Source organism: Epinephelus lanceolatus, chromosome 19, assembly GCF_041903045.1.
Source record: "Epinephelus lanceolatus isolate andai-2023 chromosome 19, ASM4190304v1, whole genome shotgun sequence".
NCBI lineage: Eukaryota > Metazoa > Chordata > Actinopteri > Perciformes > Serranidae > Epinephelus > Epinephelus lanceolatus.
The window spans coordinates 11,903,113-11,927,518 of record NC_135752.1 but is presented as its reverse complement, the minus strand read 5'-3'; the positions used below and the strand labels follow the sequence as shown (position 1 = coordinate 11,927,518).

Genomic DNA, 24,406 nt, shown 5'->3' with positions numbered 1-24,406 from the left:
GGCTGCTGCTGGGACTTCAGAAGCAATTTTGATGATTTCTGACTTTGGCACATTGCTGATTTTAAAGAGCATGTGGAGTGGACCAATAGGATGACATCCGGCCCACTTACCCACACACACCATTATTCAAATGATTAGGCACACCAGTGAAGTGCTTTGAGAAATCAAAGCTAATAGAAAATGCTTAAACAGACTCAAGACAACACAATTGCAAAAAGTGCAGTTTATTTTTGAGCAATTGTATTTTAAAAGTCAGTATTGTATACACACTGTGCTACATATATAGAAAACTATAGAAAAAACTTTTCTGTTCATTTTTTGTACACACATGCCTTCAAAGTCGCTAACATTTGTCAACATGTGAACCCAAACTGCACATGCAGTATCATAAGCCTCCGTAATCACTGACGACGGCATAGTCATAGCAGACATTTTGACTTCCTCTTCTGTGGTCAATTATGTCTGCATGAATTATTCTCAGAGCAAAGGCAATGTTTTATGCATAAAATATCATAACAGGACCTCGATACACGAGGAAATTCCACGTGGATCTTACCGGTGAAATTCTGAAATGATGAGAGGGAAATAAACATGGAGGGACTCAGGGATGAAGTGAAATAAGTGTGTGTGCGTTCTTGATGTATTACTGGTAGCCATGGTTGCTTGGTTAAAGGGATAGTTCAGATGTTTTGAAATGGGTTTGTATGAGGTACTTATCCATAGTCGATGGATCACATACAGTAGATGTCAGTCGGCACACACCCAGTTTAAAGAAGCAGACTGGGGTTTGACAGGGAAGCTAAGCAATGCACTGCTGTGGAGAGGGGTTGGCAGCAAATATATTTATGCTGAATATTTCAGCCACCTGAAAATAAGTCCCACCTAAAAAGAAATAATATAATTTTAAGTGTATGCTACATTTAGAATATTTTCACTTTGTTACCTTGGCGTCAGACATTGATTTCCGAATGGAAGTTGAAGCCATCATATCACCCTTTAAAAAGCCAGACTTCACTGAGAAAAACAGTGATTTAACATCACTAAACACAGGAGCTGCTGGTCTACAGCTGCCTCGATCGAGAATCTTGTTTGTGTTATTGTGTGACTTTGGCATTTAAAAGGGTTAGTTTGGATTCACTAAAGTCACACAATAACAATAGAGGCAGCAGTAGACCAGCAGCTCCCGTGTTTAGGAAACCCAAAATTTCTCTTTTTGTCAATGGGGTCTGGTGGCTTTGACAAGAGCATAGATGGGGAGCTGAAGCCAATAACAGCTTCCCCTTCTGAACGGACTGTCTGATGAAAAGGTTGAGCCACAAAAATACCCTCAGTATAGCGTACACTTAAAGGAGCAGTGTGTAGGTTTTATAGGATTTAGTGGCATCTAGCTGTGAGGACTGCAGATTGGAACCAGCTGAAACTTCTCCCGTGTGCCAAGCATGAACTTACACTTAGAATTCCTTCAGTGTTCATTGTTCAGGAGGTAATTACCTAAAGCTAAATAGGTCTCCTTCTCCCAAAACAAACGGACCCAATGATTTAAACTGGTAAAAACACTGATGAAAGCAGATTCATGTTAAAAAAAAAATCAGTGTTTAGCCGACGTGGACTACTACAGAGGCCAAAGCAAAAAGAGATGGCTGTATCTAGAGCCAGAGTTTGGTTTGTTTGTTCTGGGCTACTGTAGAAACATAGCGGTGCAACATGGCGCATTCTGTGGATGAGAACCCACTCTATCTACATAAATGGCTCATTTTGAGGTGACAAAAACACAACAATACATAGTTTCAGATGATTATACACTAAAGAATACATACTTAGTATAATACGCCATTTACATACCAATAAACATACTCTAAATCCTACAAAATTGACCTTTAAATTGTTATAGACGTATTTGGGTGGCATCTTTTTAGGTGGCCAAAATATGTTTTGCTTCCTCCCCTGTCCAAAGCAGTGGCCTAATAGCACTCCTAGGCCTATGCAATACACTGACTGTGGATAATAAGAACCCCACATAACCCCACTTCAAAAAATCCAAACTATCCTTTGAAATGTTGCTTGGACGGGTTAATACATTAGTTTTAATCAAGACTCATCACCGTCATACATCAATGTGAATTAGCTTTGCATCTCACAAGTTAAAACAACCTCTGCCTGTCCACGCCTATTAAAATAATATACCTGCTCATTAATAATCATCATGACAGAAAAATATGAGAGGGAAAATGGAGAGGTTTTCAAAACAGATGAGTGTCTGTGTGGGAGAGGCTCCAAATCAAGCTTGCTAGCAGTAGTTGAGCCATCCAGTACAAATGTGAGATTAAATTGTTGAGGCTGCATTACAAGCAACGTGAGCGAACTTGTCACCTCCTCCGTGTCTCGCTATGAGCTCACACTGGCAGCAGCAACAACAGACAAAGTGACCGGCACTCATTCATTTCAAATGAGTACTGGGAGATGTGGCGCTACAGAGAAGGGAGTGACAGCTGGCGGAGGTATTTCAGTGATTCGGCGACAGGAGCAAGTCGAGCAGAGTTCAATTTTAAATGAGCTGAGACAAGGTATATTCACAGACACCTCATTATTTGTAAAGATCATAGAAAACAACATGAAAACATCTTTAGATGCTCAACAATTTGCTGCATCTGTTATGGTTTGTACACTTCCTCAGATATTACATATAATGAACAGCAGCGTCTTGGTGATACATACCCACAGAGTCACTGCTGGTCTAAGTGCATGGTTAGCCACAGCCCACAGAATGTCTAATCCAAAGGATCAAGGTTTACAATGACCTATAACCGACTTAGACAAACCAACTAAACATATTCCAGGTCTTTAATATTTATGTAAATTGAATGTTACACAGCTGATCATTTCACATATAAAACCTCAGCATAGTTTATGTATGCTTCAGAGCAGTGATTCCCAACCAGGGGTGCTCTTTGGCTTGAGGTAGGGTTGCTGGGTTTGTTGGACCATATGACTATATATGTCTTGATACATGTCATTCTGTATTTCTCTGATTACGCTAGTAGGATGTCTTTTAAATTGTCAGACGTACCTTAGCAACATTTGACTAGTGGAACATAACATGACAGAAAGGCTGAGGTATGACAGACCTGGAGGGTTTCCTTCTATCTCATACTAATCGCCCTGTTATATTTCTCTCCCACAGATAGTGGCATACAGAATACAGAACATGTCTTTTAGTTTCCAATTATAGGAATGATTCCCTATTTTATGGGAAGGTTGGCAATGCTAAGTTGGCTGTTAGCTAGTTAGCTAGGTGTAATGGAAAATGGTTGAAAGATAGCTACAAATAATGAATTAAAAGCTAGGTGAGTATTTTAAGTAGTTAGCTAAAGGTATAAATCAGGGCTATTCAAAACAAAATTCCGTTGGGCCGGATTTTAAAACCAGAAAAAGTCGATGATCCAGATTTTATCAGCAGCAAGAAATTTAGGGCAGGACATACATAGGACATAGTTTTACACAGTCTATGGCAGCAACAGTCATGTTTACAACAGCAACATCACTAAATAAACTTAATAATATTTCACTGGAAACATGTCAATAAAATAAATATTACTCCTGACATCACAATACTGAGTGAAGAAAGTAACGTTATGTAAGCATGAAGAACACAGACATCTGTATCAATCATTCATTTTGCTCTCTGTCCCTCCTCTACTGAGGAGACTCACTGTCTGCAGGTCGGCTGCCTCAGGTACATTTTAAGATAAGTACCAAACTAGGTTAACAGTTAGACTACATGCAGACAGCTTTCATTTTGTTTTTAACTTTTGCTATTAGCCCCACTAGCACCATGTGCTTTTGTGAACTATGATTGTAAATCATAACAGTGGTGAATGAGAGACTGTGGACAGAGTGGATTGAAATGTTGCTTTCTACGTGCTGAACACATGTATTTATAAAGTATTGGCTCAAGTTTTTATTGCACTTATTTACAGTAACAAGCGCAGTTGTTGTCAACTATAGTAATCTAGAAAATATATTCCCTTCATCGACACTGCAGTCTCTCTGCTGTTGTCTGACTTTACTCTGCCTCGTGTGTGTGTGTGTGTGTGTGTGTGTGTGTGTGTGTGTGTGCTCTGTGAAGGATTTCATGCAGACAGCAGGAGAGAGGCTGCAGCATGATGATACATGTAACAAAAATTTTAAAAGTAGCGATAAAGGAGCTGATAACGTCTGAGCTTATTAATACTCAGTCCTGAATAATTTTGATCCCGGGCCTCTTAATACGAGGTCTCGGTACCCATCCCTGCCGGGCCACTCGGAGGTTGCTTTTGGGTGGGATGTGGCCCACGAGCCGTCAATTGAATAGATATGATACAATATACTTCATTGTCTCCGTAGTGAAATTCGTCTTGGAAGTAATGCTGCCTCACAATGATAGTCCAGAAGAAACAAAGCATACAACATAAAATCATCAAAGCACATACTACACATGACCGTATTGCACATCAGCCATTCATTCATAGGCCTGTTAAAAATGGTTTGAAAAGACAGCTAAAAGTGATGGACAAACAGTTAAAATAGTTTAAAAGTTAGCATAAATGAAATGACTCAAGGCTGAAAAAGCTAACGGTTGAAATAGTTAGCTAACAGTATAAAGTGTGGAAAAAGATCATAAGTAATTGATTGACAGTTTAAATAGCTAAACCGTTTTGATAAGTGGTTAAAAAATAGTGTTGCTAAACTTAGATACACTGTTGGCTAGTTTAAGGGTAATTACTAAATGATGAAAAAGCTAACAAAGAGGTGGTTGGAAGAAGTTAGCAAACATGTTAGCAAACGTAAATGGCTGGAAAAAAAATGCAAGAAACGGACCAATGGTTAACATTCAAATTCACTAGTAGTACAGATGTTTTGAAAATTATTTTATATTTTATGTTGCTCACTTGTATGAAACTTTTACAACCATCTGCATGGAGACCTAGTTCAGGAGTTGAGCTTGGAAGTGTAAGGCCCCGATCACTCAGAGTGTTTAAGCAGCTGGAGGCGGCTTTTTGTAATTGTTGCTAATGAGAATAAAGCTTTTTGTTCATGTTTTCTGCACTGCGACATGCCTAGTGCCTGGCATTTTTGCTGAAGCACTATGAACTACTCAAGTTGAAAAAACTTCAATTTAGAGTGGAAAAGCACTCCACGTCATCTCTTTTTTGTCACTTTTATTCCCATTGTCCAATCGGATGATTTGAGAGGCGGGCCTTCTGTGGTGGTCACGACAACAAGTTTACAGTTGGTGAACAATGGAGGAGAAACTATTGGTAGCGGTTGCTGGATACCCAGAGCTATACGGCCCAGCGATAGACAGAAGGTTGTCAAACTGCCCCTGAGTCATCCTAACATATGCCTGGAAATGGCCATCATTGAGGCAAAGCTCCTGGACCAACTGGTGGTACTTCCCATGATCCACCCTCTTTTTTAGGGTCTCATGTACCCACACAGATCTCCGCTTACCTGTGCCCAACAAAGTGTTCGCTTACAGCCTCTCACCCTCAACAAGAGCTACAGCAAGTACTTTCTGCCTGAACATTTAAGGAAATCCAGCGACACATTACTGTGGGAAAAAAAGAAAATCGTAGATTGATTGCACAGGAAGGTCAGTGTAAGGACGTGACGGGGTAGTTGCCTTTTTTTTTAACTAGTGGCATTCAATTTTAGAAAAAACAGAGCAGCGCAGTGCACCTCTGTGTGACCGGGGCCTTAAATAGCATTCCTACCAATACAGAGCATATTCAGGAAGACTGAAATCTTAAAAGTCATTGAGGAAGCCTAAAAGTGGCTCCACTGATATTGATCCCCACCACTTTCAGACCCCTGCTGATTTAGATTGCCCTCACTTAAATCAATAGTGCAGCCAAAATATTGTATTTTGTTGCTTTAAACAGACAAAAACCACCAAAATACTTCCTGCCACTTATGAATTTATTGCAGTCAGAGCTGTCCCTGATGGAGAAAGAGAATTCTAAAGCGCAGTGTACACGTGTTTTGTGGTGGATTAACATTTAATTATACCTTACATTAGAACATCAGCATAATAACTTTCTCTCTGTCTCTCTCTGTCACTTAAAAGCTTCACTGGACTGCCACAAAAACAGCTTTGCTTTCAGTGGCTTGCTGCCTTTGTGAACCTATATTGCTTTGTGTGCACACACTGCCCACTTAAATATGACCCTTGACCATAAAATAATAATGAACAGCAGTCCAAGCTTAGAATTTGATTTAGATGTGTCATGCTGTGTTCATGATTATAGTATTAGCATTTCTGTGTTCAGTGGGGTTGCGAAATGAAAGGAGAGTCACAGATTAGTCGTATAATTCCTCCTTCGTACTGTCATCCTACACGCCATTCATCAGATCTACAGAGCATCTTCACACCTGCAGTCACGCTGAGTCGCCTCCATCTATGGCACTGTGAGGTAACTCCCATTAAAGCTGGTGGATTTAATTCAGTGAAAATGCTGCAGGTCTGCAAAATGTGTCCCAATGAGCTTTTGTCTATTCAGAAACCCATAAGGATTCAAAGGCAACAATATGTATTAATAATATATTGCTAAATGTATCTATCTTCAAAGATGAAGCAAGTGACTCCTGAGAGCAGTAATGAGGGCGCTGTGGGCAAAGTGAACAAACATTCCCAAGATCATTATTCCCAAGTTAGACTCAGCCTGAGGAATGGCACTGCGTGTGCGCCGCTGAACAAATAGCACCGCCGAAATGTTCGTTCATTTAAAGAATATTCTGTCTTGAAAGATTTTCGAATATAGTAGAATCAGCCTCTTATATACTTGTTCTGCTTGCCAAACGCAGGATGCTTGTGTGTGCATGAGTGCAACCAAGCACGCAAAAAAGTGCAGCCCCCACACTCTTTTTCGATTCCTCAACAAGATGGAAAAAATGTTTGCCACGTTGGCACCAGTAACAGACCATATCTGGTTTGATCTACCGCCAGTCTGAACATTCTCCATTCAAAGTAAAAAAGTGAGTAGGAAGGGTTAAAGGATTTGCACTTTCCAAGTTCTGTATATTTGAATGAGGGGGATCAGGAGCTTATACTTCAAAGCGTATAGCAGAAAACGTATTAAAACTAGAATATCCCTCCCTATAGCCAACATTAGATATCAAAGTCTGTCACAAGGGATTAAAGAATCTTACATATGGTATCTTCCTCCTTATGATAAATAACATACAGTTCCTAGGAAGAGGGACTGTCTTGAATGGAAGGGGGCTTGCAGACAGGCATAGACATGTCAGAGGTGTGACAGTTAATCTTAAAATTATTTTTTGCTTTCTGTCCCACCAAATGTCACCACTGGCTCTGGGGGAGCAGCAAGAGTTCAGCACACACCTGTCTCTGTTTTTCTCCCCGCGCTCCCATCTTTTGATGACAAGGGGAAAGCCGCCGACGGCACGCCTTTTCTATTCCCAGAGAGCGGACGACAGCAAGCCTTTCAGCAGACACGGTTTTCACAGCCTAGCCCCCACCCCAAGGGCGAAGGGCACGCCGACTGTCCTAGTGGCAATGGAAACAGCCTGCTTCTAACTCCTCCCCATCCACAATCTGTGCAGAGTAAAACAGCTTGACAGGAAGATTATAGAAGAGGGAGGGATGGAGGAAAAAGGGAAAAAGGAAGACAAAATGAGGGAGGGGTTGAGTTATGGAGGGGGGACGCGGGGAGGAGGAGACAGAAGAGTGCTGCTCCTTTTCTCCTTTTCAGCTGAAACAGTCTCAGGAGCTGCCCCCCAGCAACAGAGGGAGAAAAGCATGATGAATAATTAACTTTGAGAAATGTCACAAGCGGCAGAGAGAAGTGTAATCATTTCTCTGTTGGGTTTAGAGATCTGTTTTTTATTCTTTTTCCTCCATGCCCTGTAGTGCTGCACTACACTGAGACTGTAACCCGTCCCCTAAAAGCATCCAATACATTCCCCCTACATACTTTTTAAATAAAAGCAAATAAATCATTAATATTTGGGCCTTTTAGCAGAATCACAGAGACATCTCACGGAGGTCTTCTACATTTTTAATCAAGTCATTGATGTCAGTCTCATTAACTGTAAAATCACGTTTAAGGAGCTGGAATCTCTGGTGGTAATGGTTTAATCAATGTCAGGAGGAGCTTGAGCTTTGTTTCTTTTTAAGTTTTGGAGAAGACAACATGCCCTCTCAGAATGAATAAAAGATAAAAATGACAAATTACTGTCTTCATGTTCTAAACAAGCTAAATTTGTCCTCTTTCCCATAAACCTCAGAGCTGTGAAAATGAGTTATGGATTACCATGACCCAGTTTAATGAGGTAATTGCAGATATATATCATTATTATTGTCATCTTTCATGATTTATTACCAAAAAGGACCAATAGTTGGCTCCCACATGTATTGGTGTGTTCTAAATTTAAGATTGGCCTGCTTTTCATGTGAGAGATTCTTTGTCTTTCTGCCATCTGAAGTGCTTATTTTCATCACAATGGACATGATGAAGATAATGTTGAACTTTCAGCACACACCATGAAAGGTCCTGCACTTTGTAGTGTCTCAGCCCTCAGCTCTGTTTTTACTGTAGCAGAGATTGTAAAAGAGACTAATGACATGGATGATTTAATGCCAAAGAACGCTTAAAGATTTTTGTCCCATCGACGTGTTTGTTAATCAGGCACACTCTAAATGAGATTCCTTATCAGTAAACACATTGATTGTTCAGAATGAGATGCTGATTTTGCCAGCATTATTTATCTTCTTTTTAGATGACATTGAGTAATTATTCCTGTATAGTGCTGTTTGTGTAATATGGAGATTTATCTGCAGAAAAAAGTTCAAAGATTGCTACCCATTCATACTTTGTTATTTAAAGTATTGGATAGCATTGGTAACGATAAATAGGCCCGTTTTGGTCATCCCATGACATGTTATCTAGCGCCATCATTAGGTCACACTTTTAATTTGTCCAATACTTTGGTTCAAGAACAAATACCAGGGGTGTAACAATACATCGGTTTGGATTGATACATATCAATTCAGTGATCAGTGATCTGATGTTACTGGTGCAAAGTGAAAACATCGGTACATATCATCATCATAAAGGTACACCTTTTGAAATTCCCATTGCTTGTGTGTGTCACCATTTCTGTCCAAAAACACCTCCTTCCTTAACATGTAAACAGTATTAGCAGCCTAACACCAGGCAAAGAATGGCAAGCAGCCAAGAAAAAGATGATGAGGATACTTCCTAGGGTTGTACCCGACTCAGAATTGTGTCAGTCAAATTGGATTTGGCTGTTCAATACGACTACTGGATTATTTTCTTTATTGGACTTTTTTTTCCATGTAGAGATTGAGAGATTGAACTGGGTTCAGCGGGATGTTCAGGGTGACAGGGATGTTTATCGTTCTAATTGCGCTAACAATGGATCGGAAATGTGCAGCAACATTTTTTACTGACACTACATATCAAACAAAAGCCAGAAACTGTGTGGTATTAAGTTGCTGTGAGCTTTAAATTAATCACTTCTTACCAGAGGGCAGAAGATAACATAATCAGTAACAGGCTCCTGAATTGAATCGATTTGAAATCGCATTTTCAGTTTCATTTCAGCACAAATTAATCAACATTTCTGCAAATGTGCCAGTGTTAGCTAGCTGGCTAATTTTCAACTGTAGTCCTTAGGCAAGATGTTTTGAGACCACTGGCAGACAGCATCGTGGCAGACTTTTTGGTATCAGCAAATGACGTATCATTGTCCAAAGATTGTGTACGTCTATGTACTATCATACCATGATAAAACTTGGGTTTTACCTACCAATTACGTGCAAAACTAACGACAACAGCACTAGCTTTATTTTGTGTTTAATGCTAATTAGCAAGTGTTAGCATGCTAACATCCTAAACTAAGATAGTGACAATTGTAAATGTAATACCTGCTAAACATCCATCAGTGGTAACAAACATGTTACCACTGCTATTGTCATATCATGTTTTCACATTAAATGGTAGCATGCAAAGTTTAGCATGCCACCTCATGGAGCTGCTAGCAGGACTGTAGACTCTCAGTCTTGCTATATATGCAGGAAACAGACACACACAGAGAAATGCATACAAAATGCAAAACATTTCGACATGTATTCAGAAAAATAAAGTTGGCTCATTTGCAGAAATAATTTTTGTGTCCTAGCTCTTTGGGCAAAAAAAAAATCCACACAAACAATAGTGCCCTGGGGGGATTTGACAGCCTTTGAAAAAATTACTTTATTATTTTTGCTTTCAGAAAAAAATTGAACAGTAATAAAACTTGACAATAATTATTATTATTATTATTTTGTCCTAGAGAGGTAAAAACAAGACAGACAATCAAAACAAAGAGAAATGAAAAACGTGCCTTATTATGGCCATGATATAAAGCCAGTCAGAAAAGAGAGAACTCTAATTGCCCATCTGAAGCACATAGAAGGACAGATTTTTTTTTCTAACTCTCTGCTAAGCTTCCCCTAAATGGCAAATCAGTGAGAAGAGAGCAGAGTCTCTCCCCAATGGAGCAATCAGCATGTTAATACTGAAGCAAAACACCTCAAAGTTCTCCCTTGTATTTTAGAACCCATTTTATATAACCTAACAATAGCATTTAATTAACAGGGAGTTACACCTGAGCATTTAGATTTTAACCAAAGGAGTCTCTGTTGTTATTTCACTTGTCTTCCCCTTTAATTATTCTGAATTAGAGTCTCGCTGAGATTCTCTGGGGCTTTAATTAGGGACTGAATTAAAGTTATGTAAATACAGTTGGAAGCCGCAGAGTCTTTAAATAGAGTTGTGTTGCATCTGGTATTTTATTTTCTTTTTTTTTTTCTGAAAGAGAAAACATCCTAAGTCTTTCTTTTGAAGTTTGTCAAATCACCCCAGGGTGCTATTCCCTCAGGTGTTTGTGTGGATTGATACTTTTTCTCAAAGGGCTACGACACAAAATCTATTTCTGCAAATGAGCCATTTTTTGTTTCTCTGAATGTGTGTGACAATGTGTTGCATTCTGTGTGTGTTTCTCTGTTTCTTGCACACTTGAGTATTTATGCTTTTGAATGAAAACTAACCGGAAACTGGCACCCATGAAGTTACCTGCCTATGAATGTATTAATGACTGATTCTCCACCTCCAATCTTCTGATCCACTGTGAAAATGAAAAGAGCAGGATCAACCTCCCATTGGGCTAGATTAAATCCAAACTAAGTGCCTGGGCCCAGACTGCAAGCTTCTGTCTCTGAATAATAATGGGCTCTTTCAGCTGTGTTTGTCATCAAATTAGCCCTCTACTTCAGACGAGGCGCTCTCAGTGCAATTCTCAACAACGACGGAATTCAAATTAGACAAAGTCAGTTTGAGGTTTGTAAGCTTTAAAAAGGGAGAATGAGCTTCATTTGTGAAGGTGATGATTGCAGTAGGAGGTAAAATGACAGTGTTCGGATTCATGAAAACACCTTCCTTCCTGCGGTGCAGCTGCTTTCATGGTGACTCACATTACGGTAGAGACAGTAAAACAAACCTTAAACCGGTAATTGCAGCCTGCAGCTTCCTCTGCATACTTTAAATCCGACCCTCAGTCTTTACCATGAAGCCTTTGAAGCTTCTCCATCAGCACACGCTTTCGAGTGTTATTTCATTTTCTTATTTGCCTCCCAAATAAACAGTGCTACTGTATAGAGTGCATTTATACGCATGGAGGAAGGCTGTTTAACGCAGTCTTGAGGCTGAGTTCACTTTTGTTTGTCTTCCTGCCTTGAATTTTTGCGTTCAAGGGACCCAAGTTGAGTTCCTCCTGCTTCTCTCCGTCTGACACACTATTGCTCTCATACCTTTGATCAACTCAGAGGAAAACATGCCCTGGGACGCTCCATCACTCCAACACAGCGGGGGGGAAATATAGGGCAGGAGGGGGCAAGGAAGAAGGGATGGAAACCCTATTTCCTCCTGGCACTTTCTGTCTTGCTCACTCTCTCCCAAGGATTGAGCAACAATTAAAAGATCGGTTCAGGGCATCTGATGAAGTGAGCTTGAATCTGAAATAGCTGAGACAATTGGATGTGAGATAGATGTGCCTTTTAATTACTAATATGGTCTTCAGAAGAGATTTTATCACAAGAAATGACTTCAAGCATAGACTCACATTGAGGATTTATTAAAATCATACTTTCCCTAAAACAAAAAGATACATTTAAGATGCAGTGCCAATGACATAACATGTACTTTATAATGCAAATCAGTTCCAGGATGTTTTTTTCCATCCGTAGCTATTAATGAGCTTGAACCTGACGCTTAATCATATGTGTGAAAAGTTAATGAGAGATGAGTAATGGAACACTTTTTCTATAAACCAAATTGTATCATACCTTCAAAACCAGGGCTCTCTTAAGCACAATCATACTCTGATACCTGCTAAAGAGTTATTTTACTAATAATGTACTAAAAAATGTTTTGGCAACGCCTCCTCCAGCAGTACATCAGATTAGCCCACTGAGCCGTTATCTCACTGTTATGATAAATATACATTATGGGAGCATGGCACTTTTTTCTGCTTTGAGCTGACCTGAAGGCAACTGAAATGATCACATTAGTGCAGTAGTGAGAGCTGATATACTCCCCTTCTTTCAGTTTGTTTTTGAATGAAGCTTAAGTCCATTTAAAACGCACATAATTAACGCGAGCGCAGACTACACTTGACTTCAAAATACTGTGCATTTTTTCATCACCGGGAGGCCACATGATGTTGTTGACCTTGTTGTTAAATTCCCGTCTTTGATATTGAAAGCGATAACTTTTGTATCCAGCCACGTATCCTCATAAGTGTTGGGGGGCTGTCTTTGATGTTCAGAGACAGAGCGGGGAATTAATCTAGACGTGATTTTCACATTAAAGTTATGAATACCTTTTGATTTGAATGAATAGTTGATTAAAAAAGCAATTCACCTTCCTGGAAAAGTCTGTGAAGCCCTACTATCCCATGCTACAATTTACAATTTAGCTTTTCTAGTTATAGAAATAGTCCAAAAAACCTTTTTGAACTTCTTTCTTTTGGTTATTATTATTATTATCATTATTATCATTAATATTATTATTATTATTATTATTATTATTATTAATTTCACTCACCACTCATGTAGTACATAGCCAGGTTCAATTTTACAGCATCTCCTCTATCCAGGACACTCCACCTTTTCATGGAACGTTCAAAGCAATTACAGGCAAACAGTCACAATTCACAATCTTTTTCAGTCAGGGTAGGCAATGCATGAGCTCTGACCCACTAGTACTGAATCTGAAGTGGTCAAGAAAGGTGCATCCTGCAAGATTTAAATAAAAATACATCTTCAAAACGTACTTTGCATTGTTGATACCCAAGAGTCGTGTTACAATGTTGAGGCAGATGCTCTAATATGAAATTGTTGCAGTGAAAGATCGCCAAGTTGTATTTCTGCAACTGCATGTCAATGTGAAGAAGTCGGTGTCATGGATGGATTACTGAATGGGCCTCCTGGACACAGGTCAATAGGCCTGTTGAGTGTCACTCAAATGAACACATACTGACCAGGATAAGACTCAAAATGGTCACAGAGAGGTGCAAAGGAACTGCAAAGAGACTCAAAATAACTACAAAAACTAGTAAAACAACCACATGGAGACAAGAAATGACCAAAAAAAGAGACAAACAATACATCACCACAAAGTATGTGTCTGGTTCCTACAGAGAGGTGGTGGAGCCCTTTGCTCATCTGTGCTCAGGGGCCTATTGTCTCATGACCCATCCAAATATCACATACAGTTTTTTAGCTGGTCTCTCCATCGTCATTCCGAACAGTTCTGTGAGCAGCAGACACTCTGTGCGCTTTTGAAAAGAAACTTTTAATCTTGTTTTGGAAAGAAACCCTACACATGCAAGGGGAGACTCTAAATGGCACAAAAACCATGTTACATCTTATTTCCAGAAAATGTACGGCATTGAGAGGCTTCTGAAATAGCTTTAAACTGTTTGCTGAGAACAACGGTAGTACTTTGTAATGGATTGTTTTGGTCTGTGTCTCGCTCTTTTTCCCCACAGGGCTGAAGCAGATCCATGCCCTGTCCATCCAAGGGAACTATGAGCTTCGTATCGACTTGGAGGACTTTGAAAATAGCACTGCTTACGCCCAGTATGGAACCTTTGGAGTAGGCCTCTTCTCAGTCGACCCTGATGATGATGGATATCCTTTGACTGTGGGGGACTATTCTGGCAATGCAGGTGTGTATGCTCAGTGAACTACTTAGATTTTGCCTGCACAATTTCCTGTGCTTGTTCTCTGATTGGTATACACTATTTTTGTTATTCATTTTTTCTTTTAACCTAATTGTGAGCACAGAAATCATAACTTCCAGTTCACGCTGCCTCAGAATAATAGCATGTTATTTTTACAGTGCAGTAGGTGTGTCCACTTGTTAAACCATGCAGACAGCTTCACAGGGAGAGGGACTGCTAGTGTCTGTGTCTCTGCTCCCCAACCATCAGATCCAAGCCAGCTACCTGTCACCTTGATTAAATTACTGCCAATTAATTGCACTGCTTGACCTGCAGCGTAAACAAAAAACCCCGCCGTTGAAATGAAGAAGCAATTTAAAGAACCTTTGGGGAGTGCTGCTCCAAGAACACAGGAGAGAATGGGGACAGATATGAGAGATGGAGCAGGAAACCGAAGTGAGGAGGAAAGGAGGAGGGCTTGGAGAAACTGGGATGGAGGAAAGGAGGGGACAGGTGCGAAAGAAGAAGAGAGTAACGGAAGAGAGGTAAATAAAAATGAGGGTAGAGGTATCTAAGGGACAGGGAAGCAGAGGACTGGGGACAGAAACAATGTGCTGTGTGTGCAACAGCTTTTTCCCCAGATATGGTGTCCTGTAACGCACCTGGCTTGTCCTCAGCACGGCCTGACCTTGAACTCATCTGCCTGTTGGACATTTGAATCCACTCAAATTAAGGGTACTCAAACTCTCTCAGGATGCTCATCCTCTCACCTCAGCCTCCCTGTAGGCGGCTACTGTTATTATTATTAGGGGTATTTTGCTCTGGTGTGGCTGCTTTCTGATCAGCTGACAGGTGCTCATTTGGGCTGGGAGCAGCTGGATCTTAATGGGCATCGGAGGCGGCTGCCGGCCCCCAGCCACCAAGGTGACATCCAGCGCCTTGCAAATGAGCCTTTAAGTGCTTCTGTTTTGTTTTTGTTTTTTTTCCCCCCTCTCCTTTTTTCTACATCCCTTGGACATCGTCCCATTGTCGACAGCGCTTCATTTTCTTCCCTTTACTTCCCCACTGTCTTTTTCCTCCTGATGTCGAACAGCACACAACATGGATATCAGACATGCCTGTCAGATTATTTTTCCGGCTGACTGGTTACCATGGTAATGCCAAATGGAGAGCAGAGTAGGACAGAGCGAGAGGGTAAGGAGCTGGGCAGCCACATCCTGAGCAATTAAGGGTTGTTTGATGCCCTGACGAGCTGTTAGCCATCACCTGATGGCTGGTGAGCGGTCTTTCATTCTGCTCTCAGCTTTATCCTTCTATCCACTTCTGGTCACAGTGTGATGCTTGCTTTGGAAAGAAAGGAAAGGACAGAGAGTGCAGGGGAGCTAGGGGGAGTTTATTGAACATTATGAGCTGTTTGAACATCCATTTACTGAAAACTTTAGGCCTACCGCAGTTTCAGCGAAAATGTTGCTTTCATTTTACTTGTTAGCTTGCGAGGCAGTTATCGATGTAGAGAATATGTCAGTGAGGGATCTTTATATAGCGAGAAGGTATTTTCAGCTCGGTAATTTAATTGTGTTAATCAGACTTACCACGCAGACCGTGATTAAGGGCACTTAGGTGATTTGACTTGCATGTGTCGCGTCCCCACATTAGTCTTACATCATTATCACATTCACAATCATGCTGCAGGAAAGAATGCCCTCTTATTAACTAGCATCTATGCTTTTCAAGATACCAGTGCCAGTTTCAAAAATACATAAAAGATCAACATTGATGCAAAAAGAAAGAATGAAACCAACAGTCTGTTAATTGCGTTGTTTCCCTCCTATTATAACATTTCTGTACATTAAGCGACAGACATGCTGGTGAAACCATTGGGGCTGTGTTATTAAAAAGAGGAAGATAAAAAGGTCACCACGCTGCCTTTGATAAATTGGCTAAGAAGCCGTCTGACCTCCTGCTTTAGATAATGAGAAGCAATACCCTGGAGAGCTGTGGAGCTTTATTTTTTATTCTATCATCTCTCTCTGTTTGTAGAAATGATTAATTGAAAGGTCCTATACTATTTTGAAGTTAATCACTTGTGGATGTGTCTAATTGCTGGTTTCTGGTTTCAGATCCAAGAATATTTTGGGGGAAGACACAGAGGAGATGCAATAGCTGTTGCTTAAAATGTTTTTTTTTCTTCTCTGTCCCAGCTGCACTTGTTTACGAGAGCTTGTTTCATTCACTTTAAATAAACCTACATCTTAATCCGACCTGGTCTGGTTCCTAACTCATCAAATACAGACGCTTGGTCAAAGGCCCTTGGTGTCAGATACTGACACATTGAGACACCATTTAGCAGCAGTATGAGACGCACCGGTCGGCAGCATTTTTTGAAGCTCTGAAATACTGCCATAGTATAAAAAGCAAGAATGTCTACATAGGGTTCTGGGAGGAGATGTGGACAGGTCAAACATACCCTGGACTTTCATCAAGGGGGAGAGCTGTTTGTTTACAGTGTGAAAACAAAAGTCAGTCAATTTATTTTAATAATAATGTAGTGTGCTATGTGTAGCATACTAGTGACATATGTGCTTGTGACATATGTTACGTATGTCACGTGACATTTCATTATGTTAGCAACAAACATACTAATTTCAGGCCAAACCATGATGTCTTATTGTAAACCTAACCAAGTACTTTTGTTGCCTAAACCTAAGCCCATGCTTTTATCTTGCATAAAGCTAACCTCCCGAGACCCAAGATTTTGTTTGGTGTGCATTTTTTATTCTCCTATAGCTATTTGGGAAACGTAGAACCCGATAAGTTTAAACAACTAACCACTGTCTTTGACCAGTGAGTAGTTTTTGAGAAGAAATAATGTCATTATATAGGGACAGTGGGTTTATTTTGTTATAGTCACAAGTATTTAAGAAAGTATTAAACTGTTTCTTTCAATGCCTGAACATGGCTTTGTTCATTTTGTAACTCTGTATAAAGTTCCTCTTGCTCCATATTCCAATCAGGCAAAGTCCTTTTTGTTTGTAGAAGCAGTCTGTCACACCTAATTGGCCTGTGTGAAATGCTGCGATGACACAATAATAGAGTCCCAGTATCCTCAAACAAGAACTTTGTAATAAACAGCATTTTAGTGTGTTACTGTTGCTAAATTTGGTCAAATTTGTGCACCATATTAGACTACAGACATTATCAAGCATGAATAATTAAGTTTCAGTGGCACGGTGGTTCAGCGGTTATCATTGTCGCCTCACAGCAAGAGGGTTTCTGGTTTGCATGTTCTCCGTCTGTTTTCTCTGGGTACTCCGGCTTCCTCCCACAGTCCAAAGACATGCAAATTAGATTAACTGGTGACTCTGAATTGTTTTTTTGTCCATTTCTATGTCAGAATCAGCTGTACAGTGACTTTGCGGAGATGGCCGCCATTTTGTTTTTGCATAGATTAGTGTATTGTGCTTATGCTACCACTAGATGGCACATAAAAGTGTCCAGGAACAAGGGATATGGGTGCAGCAAACCCAAAATGTAATGCAGGGTCACAGGAGGCTAAGAAGTCAGAAAGAAACAAAATGCTTTTAATGAGTGGAAACTACACATTTCCCATGAAAACCTACGTTTATTTTGAGAAGACACAATGTATAAAACAAGTGTGAATTGAAACACCATGCCTGGGCATCCAAAACTGACAGTGTAGAGGTACCAGAACACTGTGGTTTGACATGTAGGGCCGCTGACCAAGTGTCTGTGTTTGGCGAGTTGGGGGTGAGAATGTGCTGCTTTATCCTACGGTTTAAATATGTACTGACACATTCAAATTTTGTTTCACATCTTCTCCCACCCTAGGTGACTCTCTGCTGAAGCACAACGGGATGAAGTTCACCACCAAAGACAGGGACAACGACCACTCGGAGAACAACTGCGCCTCTTTCTACCATGGTGCCTGGTGGTACCGCAACTGCCACACCTCCAACCTTAACGGCCAATACCTGCGTGGCCAGCACACCTCCTATGCCGACGGCATCGAGTGGTCCTCGTGGACTGGCTGGCAGTACTCCCTCAAGTTCTCCGAGATGAAGATACGACCTACCCGTGACCCAGAGAATAAATGAGAAAGACAAAAGGAAAAAAGGAGGAAAAAGAAGAAGTTTTCTGAAACATTACAAACCACAGTTTCTGACAGCTAGGCGGAGTTACTTGTCTTGATATTGTTTATTCACTAAAAAACATACCTCTTTGAGTTTAGTTGACTCTGCTGTTTGCCTCCTGATGTCTCGCTCCCTTTTTGCTCCTCTTCCTCCATCACTCAGCTACTAGTGTCATGCCAGCTACCATTGTCCTTCCCCCGGTTCCTTTCTTGAAAAAAAAAATGTAACTGTCATCATGAATATTTTTGATCATTCAGTTCACACAAACAGCTTACCAGAGCTCACAGTCCACTGCGCTAGCTTTACTCAGTCTGACATGGTGGTCCAAGCATCGCCTGCAGGATCACACACCAGTAATTCGCTCCTGACATGTAACTCTGACCTCCCATCTGTGCTGACATGGCACTTTGATTGTGGTTCAGTCTCACTGCCCATTGCTGTATAATCTGTGAGGGGAGAGGGTTGCGCCAGATATAATAGAAACAGACAAACTCTTTGCAAAAATATGAACGGAGATAAAAATCCTCCTCCTTTCCCCATTTGCAAAGGAAGTTTCCCCGGTGAGAAGGGACAGCGCAGTGGTACACTATGTCACATTTACATCCTTGATCTGTGTGAATGAGACCCAGCAGGGTAGTGGCAAGAAGTGCAGGGCCTCAGATAATTAGAGGAAGACAGAGACAGAGAGAACGAGGAAACAATTTGACAAGAGGTAAATTAGTCGAAAGGATGAAGGGGGAGCAGGGTGGATCAAAGGGGAGAGAGGAAGTGGAAGAAGAGGAGGTGCAAAAAGGATGAGAAAGAAATGAGAAAAAGGAAGAGACAACGGAGGATCTCATTCATCTGACTTGGGCCATTAGGGAGCATATTGGGCACTTTGTCTGATCTGCCTGCCAGCTGAGTACTGGCCAACTGATGCAGCACTCACAGATGGTAACCCAGCACTTTGTGTGTGTGTACGTGGCTATGTGTGTGTATGCGTGTGTGTCTACGACGGAGAGAGACAGACAGAGTTCTCTAACATTATCAATTTCCTGTCATGAGTTCAGTAGAGCGTCTCGACTGACTACAATGTTTAGCACAGACATGATGCATGGCTGGCATACCTTTCACTCTCCATTTAAGTAGTTAACATCAAATAACAAAGCCTGTAATGTATGTACATGTGACAGGAGGGTAAAGACACTGACAACAATTTAAAGGAGACCAACGGGATCGGAGAATGAAGGAGGAATCAAAGACTGTGTCATGACTTCTTCTCGGACCTGATGAGGAAATGTTACATTTTTGCCAACGACCCCACATTCCCACCTCTTTGGTTTGTCCTCTGATTTGTCATTTTTTTTCTCCTTTCCAGGAGATTCTTACGGGATCCGTTTGCATGACACAGTTCCTCTTGTCATGCAAAGGGAGAGAAAGTTGCTGTAAAATAAGATTTGACGCTTTCAGCCACTGTCTTTTTTTTTTCTTCTGAGTAGGAATTCTACAATGTGTTATGGCAAACACAAAATTGCCGAAAGCAAAAAAAAAAAAAAAAAGAATAACAGAAAAAGAAAAAAAATGTCATGAAGAAAAACACAAAGGCAAACTGTGGGCAGAAACAGTGCAATCCTGATTTTCCGTCTTTTTTTTAAGTCGGTGAATCAACTTTTCTCAGTTTCATCGAGTTTATTTGGATGTACTAAAAGCTTTAAAAAATTATCTGTAGATTTTATTGTACAGTGTGTATGACTTTTAGAGCATGTGAAGCTGTTTTCTTACTATGCTAAAACACAAAGAGTACTCAAGCACATGGACTTCACAAAATCCACCAGTTAAAACAAACAAACAAAAAAAAAAACAAGTGAAGAAAGTATTTACAGAACTTTTTTCCCTTCCTCTGCCTGAAAAGCAAGCGAGAGTGGCCTGTGCCGCTTTGAAGGTCGGATATGAGTGACGGGGAGGAATGTGATTACCCCTTAAGCACATGCCCATTCAAATCTGCAGCACAAATATAAATCTTTTTACGGAGGCACAAAAATACGAGAGAGAGATTTCAAACCTCCTGGCACATTTAGCTGCCTTGCTGGACACATGTGATCTTTCTGACATCTTGGCTTCGGAAAGCCCTATGGTGCTGGGAGACAGTTTCGAATGTGTGCTGAAGGGTGTTGCCCCAGCTGACAGTGGGTTAACGTGTAGCAGCGAGCAATGTTGCACCGGATACCTCTGACACTGGAACAGCTGTGAGCTTCTCTGTCATCGCTGGTGCTGGGGAAGGATCTCCCATTGCTGTTTGTGCAGTGCCTCGGCTGTGTGCATACAGCTATACGTCATGTCTCGGCGGACTGCTGCCACCTCTCTTCAACATCAAAGCACAGACACATGTTGCAAGTACTTGCTGGTGTTATTATGGCACAAAGATGGAGGTTTGATAATGTCAGAGGATATAGCGAATTTAAAACAAGCTCAAAATGTATGAGTTCACTTGGGGAGAAGGGGACTGGTGTGTGAGAGCGTATGCAAATGTGTGTGTCTCTGTGCTAGACAGAGGGTGTGTGTGTGTTAGCGCGTGTGCACATGTGTGCGTCTACAGTGTCTCTGTGTGTATATGCACATGCTTCAGTTTGTACATGCCCATGTGCATGAGCCAGATGACAGAGCGGGAGGCTGAGTGTGTCTCTCTGTGGAATTTTGAAGTAATGTGATGCTTATGTACAACTTGCCTCCCCTGCTATTTGTGTCGATAACAGAGAGATTTACATAATTATAAAGAACTATTACTTATTGTGATTGTGAACCCATGAGAGTGGACACCACCTTCTGGTACTGTGTTGAAACTGCGCTCGTACCCTAACCCCCCCCCCCCCCCCCCCCCCCCGAGATCCCATTCCCTAAAAATCTTTATCTTCACCTCGACACAACATTGTGCTCACTGTATATGTTAATGCTATGTCGCCCCTTGTTATTAAAATGTAAAGTATTATTTGCCATGCCCCCTTCTGTGTTTTTGTTGAGTGAATGCCTTTATAGTCACTCTCTCTGCTGCAGCTTGCTAAGTCTCCAATGGAAGAGATGATAAAAGAGTGAAATCAGAGGTTCTAATCATTCCCGTTATCCCGCTCATTACAGTGCATCAGCAACCCCCTGATCAATCCCCCAGCTCCCCAAACCTTCTATCTTTCTTACTGTGTACCTCCTTAATTGCCTTAGCCTCTGCTGCCAATTCCCCCTCACTCCATAGCTCCTAAATTCTCCTCTCTTCTCTTCCCGGCTCCCGACTCCCTGCCTCTTTATTGCTCTGCTTTTTGCCCCACTCTGCTCTCCCCCTGTCCTCAGTCCTCCCATTCCTTCAGTCCCAGCGCAGAACTAACTCTGTTTTCTTTTTCTTTTCTTTTTGGTGAAGTACTATAGATTGTTTTGCTGAATCTTGATACTGTGTTTTAATGTTCTTGTCAACATTTAATAAACATTCACATTTTATAAATGGGAAACGCCCTGAAGTGTGTGGGGTTTTCTCGGTTCATCTGTGCATGCTTGTAGCAGTGTGGTTGTAAGCTTGTTTTTTTAACGGCTTTGATCAAGCTGAATAAAAGCAGGCAATGGACATTTAATAGGAATGCTGGTACATCAACATCAATAAAGTGGCAATGGAATCAAAGGGCAACCTCAAAAGTTGAAAAACTAAGTCACTGCTAAAGTGCCAAAAAACTGCAGTTCCTCTAATGGCCACTTGAGGCTGGCTCCAAAAGCCAGTTTGTCCCCATACACCCCCATGTTAAAATGCCCAACTTTACAGCCTGGTAACTCATCGGTTTAAATTCTATTAAGGCTTAAAGTTACACATAACTAAGAGGGTGGCTGTTTTGAGTGACAGCATGCCTACTGATAGTGTCCTTGGCTGCTTTTGTCCAAATATGGTCACCTCTGGCCCCAAAAAATCCAAGATTGTGATAGCCAAGATGCCAAACTTGAGGCTTCAAAACAGGAGTCCACAATGGGTGTAGTCACAGTGGCTACATCCATTATTTTATACAAAAATTCTTCTAACCCATATGACCACATAAGTTTTATGTTTATACCTCTGAATACAACCCACAGGAACGTTTCCTTAATTCGCACACCTACTGTTGGACGACAGAATAGCTTGTTTGTCCAGTCACGGTTGCAGTTTTAAACACATGGGTAATGTTATTTAACAGTCGCAGTTACATCAAAAGTTTAGGTTAGAACTGTTTGTCACATGTGTCACCGGAAATAACTCACATGATGTGTCGCATGACATATGTCAACATTCTACATTTCATTGTTAAAATAACTCTACATTGGATATTGTTTTCACATGGGACACAAACAAGGGTCTCCTAGATTAAAGTCCACTGCATGTTTGACCCACCCACCTGCCCTGCCTCCCATCCAAAGCAGACATTGTCCACCATGATACTACGTTGCCTGACTTTACCCTTCACTCTTGAAAGAATTATTCTGTCCACTAGAGGCTGGTGTCAAACAAAACTGATACATTTCTGCTTGCAGAAAATGCCCTATATGGTCGTATTTTGGAGGGAGATAGTCTCCTTTAATAGAGCATGCAGCTTGGTGTGAAAGGCAGCCTTAGCAGACCCAGAGTGTAAAAAATGCTTTAAGTTTTTATGAGCCATGCAAAGAGTTTTGACTTTATTCGCAAAGGTTTTGAGATAACATCTCAAAGTTTTCTGCTGCCAACAGAGCTCAATAGAGGTCAATTGAATTTTTTGTTTGTGCTGTTCAAGAACTTTATATTTAAAAAACATAGTATTTTGGAAGAAATAACCTCAGCACAAACATGTTTTCCATAAGCAGCGTCCCAGTTACTCTGGATCCTCCACAGAAGTGTAAAGAGTTTTCACTTATTTGCGCCGAGCAAAATACTCATTTTGAATTTTCTAACCATGTAGAGCTGTTATCACCAAGAACTAGATTATACAGCACAATTGTACTCCTAAAAAATTGGCAGTATATTTGAATAAAAATAATAATCAGGCAGGTGGAGATATCTGGGGAAATTAATTAGCTTTTAATTAGCTTCCTCTTAAATCATGTACTTAATTTCCACAGATAAGGTGCCTTGGCCCTGCTGATGTGTAGCGACATAGTGGCAGTTTCTTCTTCTTCTTCTTCTTCTTCTTCTTCTTCTTCTTCCTCTTCTTCCTCTTCTTCCTTTTCTTCTTCTTCTTCTTCTTCTGCTCAGGGTAAATTTTAAGCAATATTTATATTTGTGTAAAATTCAAGCCATGCATATATTACATTACATACATTAAAAAATGGGGACATTGATAGGAATAACACAGCATGATATGATGGCAGAAAATACCCAGTGATACTTATGAAAGCTTTTTGTCATTTGATGATTGATCTATCCAAATGGTCTTATCTACAACTAAATTGACAGTGAGAGGGCCTGTTGGGAGTGTGATGTTTTATTTTCATAATTTCACAATTTTACATCTAAGAGGTAATAAACATTTGAATGCATTTCTCATTGCTCATTCTTGCTTAAAACAGGGTTCCTAACAAATAGCAGGAGCCAGTTAAACCTATCAATAATGGATAAAATGATAAATGAAATGAACTGTTGGATATTCATTTCACCAGCAATTCTTTCAGGATTACTATAAGGAAACGCATACACCACTTCCTTTGTCTCCTTTGTGGTGCAGGAGATCTAGTGATGAATATCAAATTCCCACACACATTTATCACCCCTGCATTGATTTATTAAAAAAGTGCCATAGTTTTGGTCACATGGACCTCAAGACTTCATAAAGTGACACAGTACATGATCACACAGACACCACCGCTCAAAATTCCCTGTTAGTGGGGTGGCATAACTAAAGAATCGTTCAGTTCAAGCACCAAATTTGGAACATAATAGCTTAAAATATGTAGAAGATATCTGGGTATCGGCAGATTGGAATTCTGATGACTATGGTGGCAAAATCCAATATGGC

General features: G+C 40.7%; 1 protein-coding gene across 2 annotated transcripts in view; it reads left to right on the top strand.

Moving 5' to 3' along the window:
- The window catches only part of fibcd1b (fibrinogen C domain containing 1b), a 152,762-nt gene extending 134,342 nt beyond the window's left edge, over positions 1-18,420 (top strand). For both annotated transcript variants that reach the window (XM_033647333.2, XM_033647334.2), the window contains 2 exons: positions 14,113-14,292; positions 18,136-18,420. In XM_033647333.2, the coding sequence (XP_033503224.1) occupies positions 14,113-14,292; positions 18,136-18,401 (446 nt within the window). In that variant the 3' untranslated portion in view covers positions 18,402-18,420. The remainder of the gene's footprint in view (positions 1-14,112; positions 14,293-18,135) is intronic.
- Positions 18,421-24,406: the final 5,986 nt, after the last annotated feature.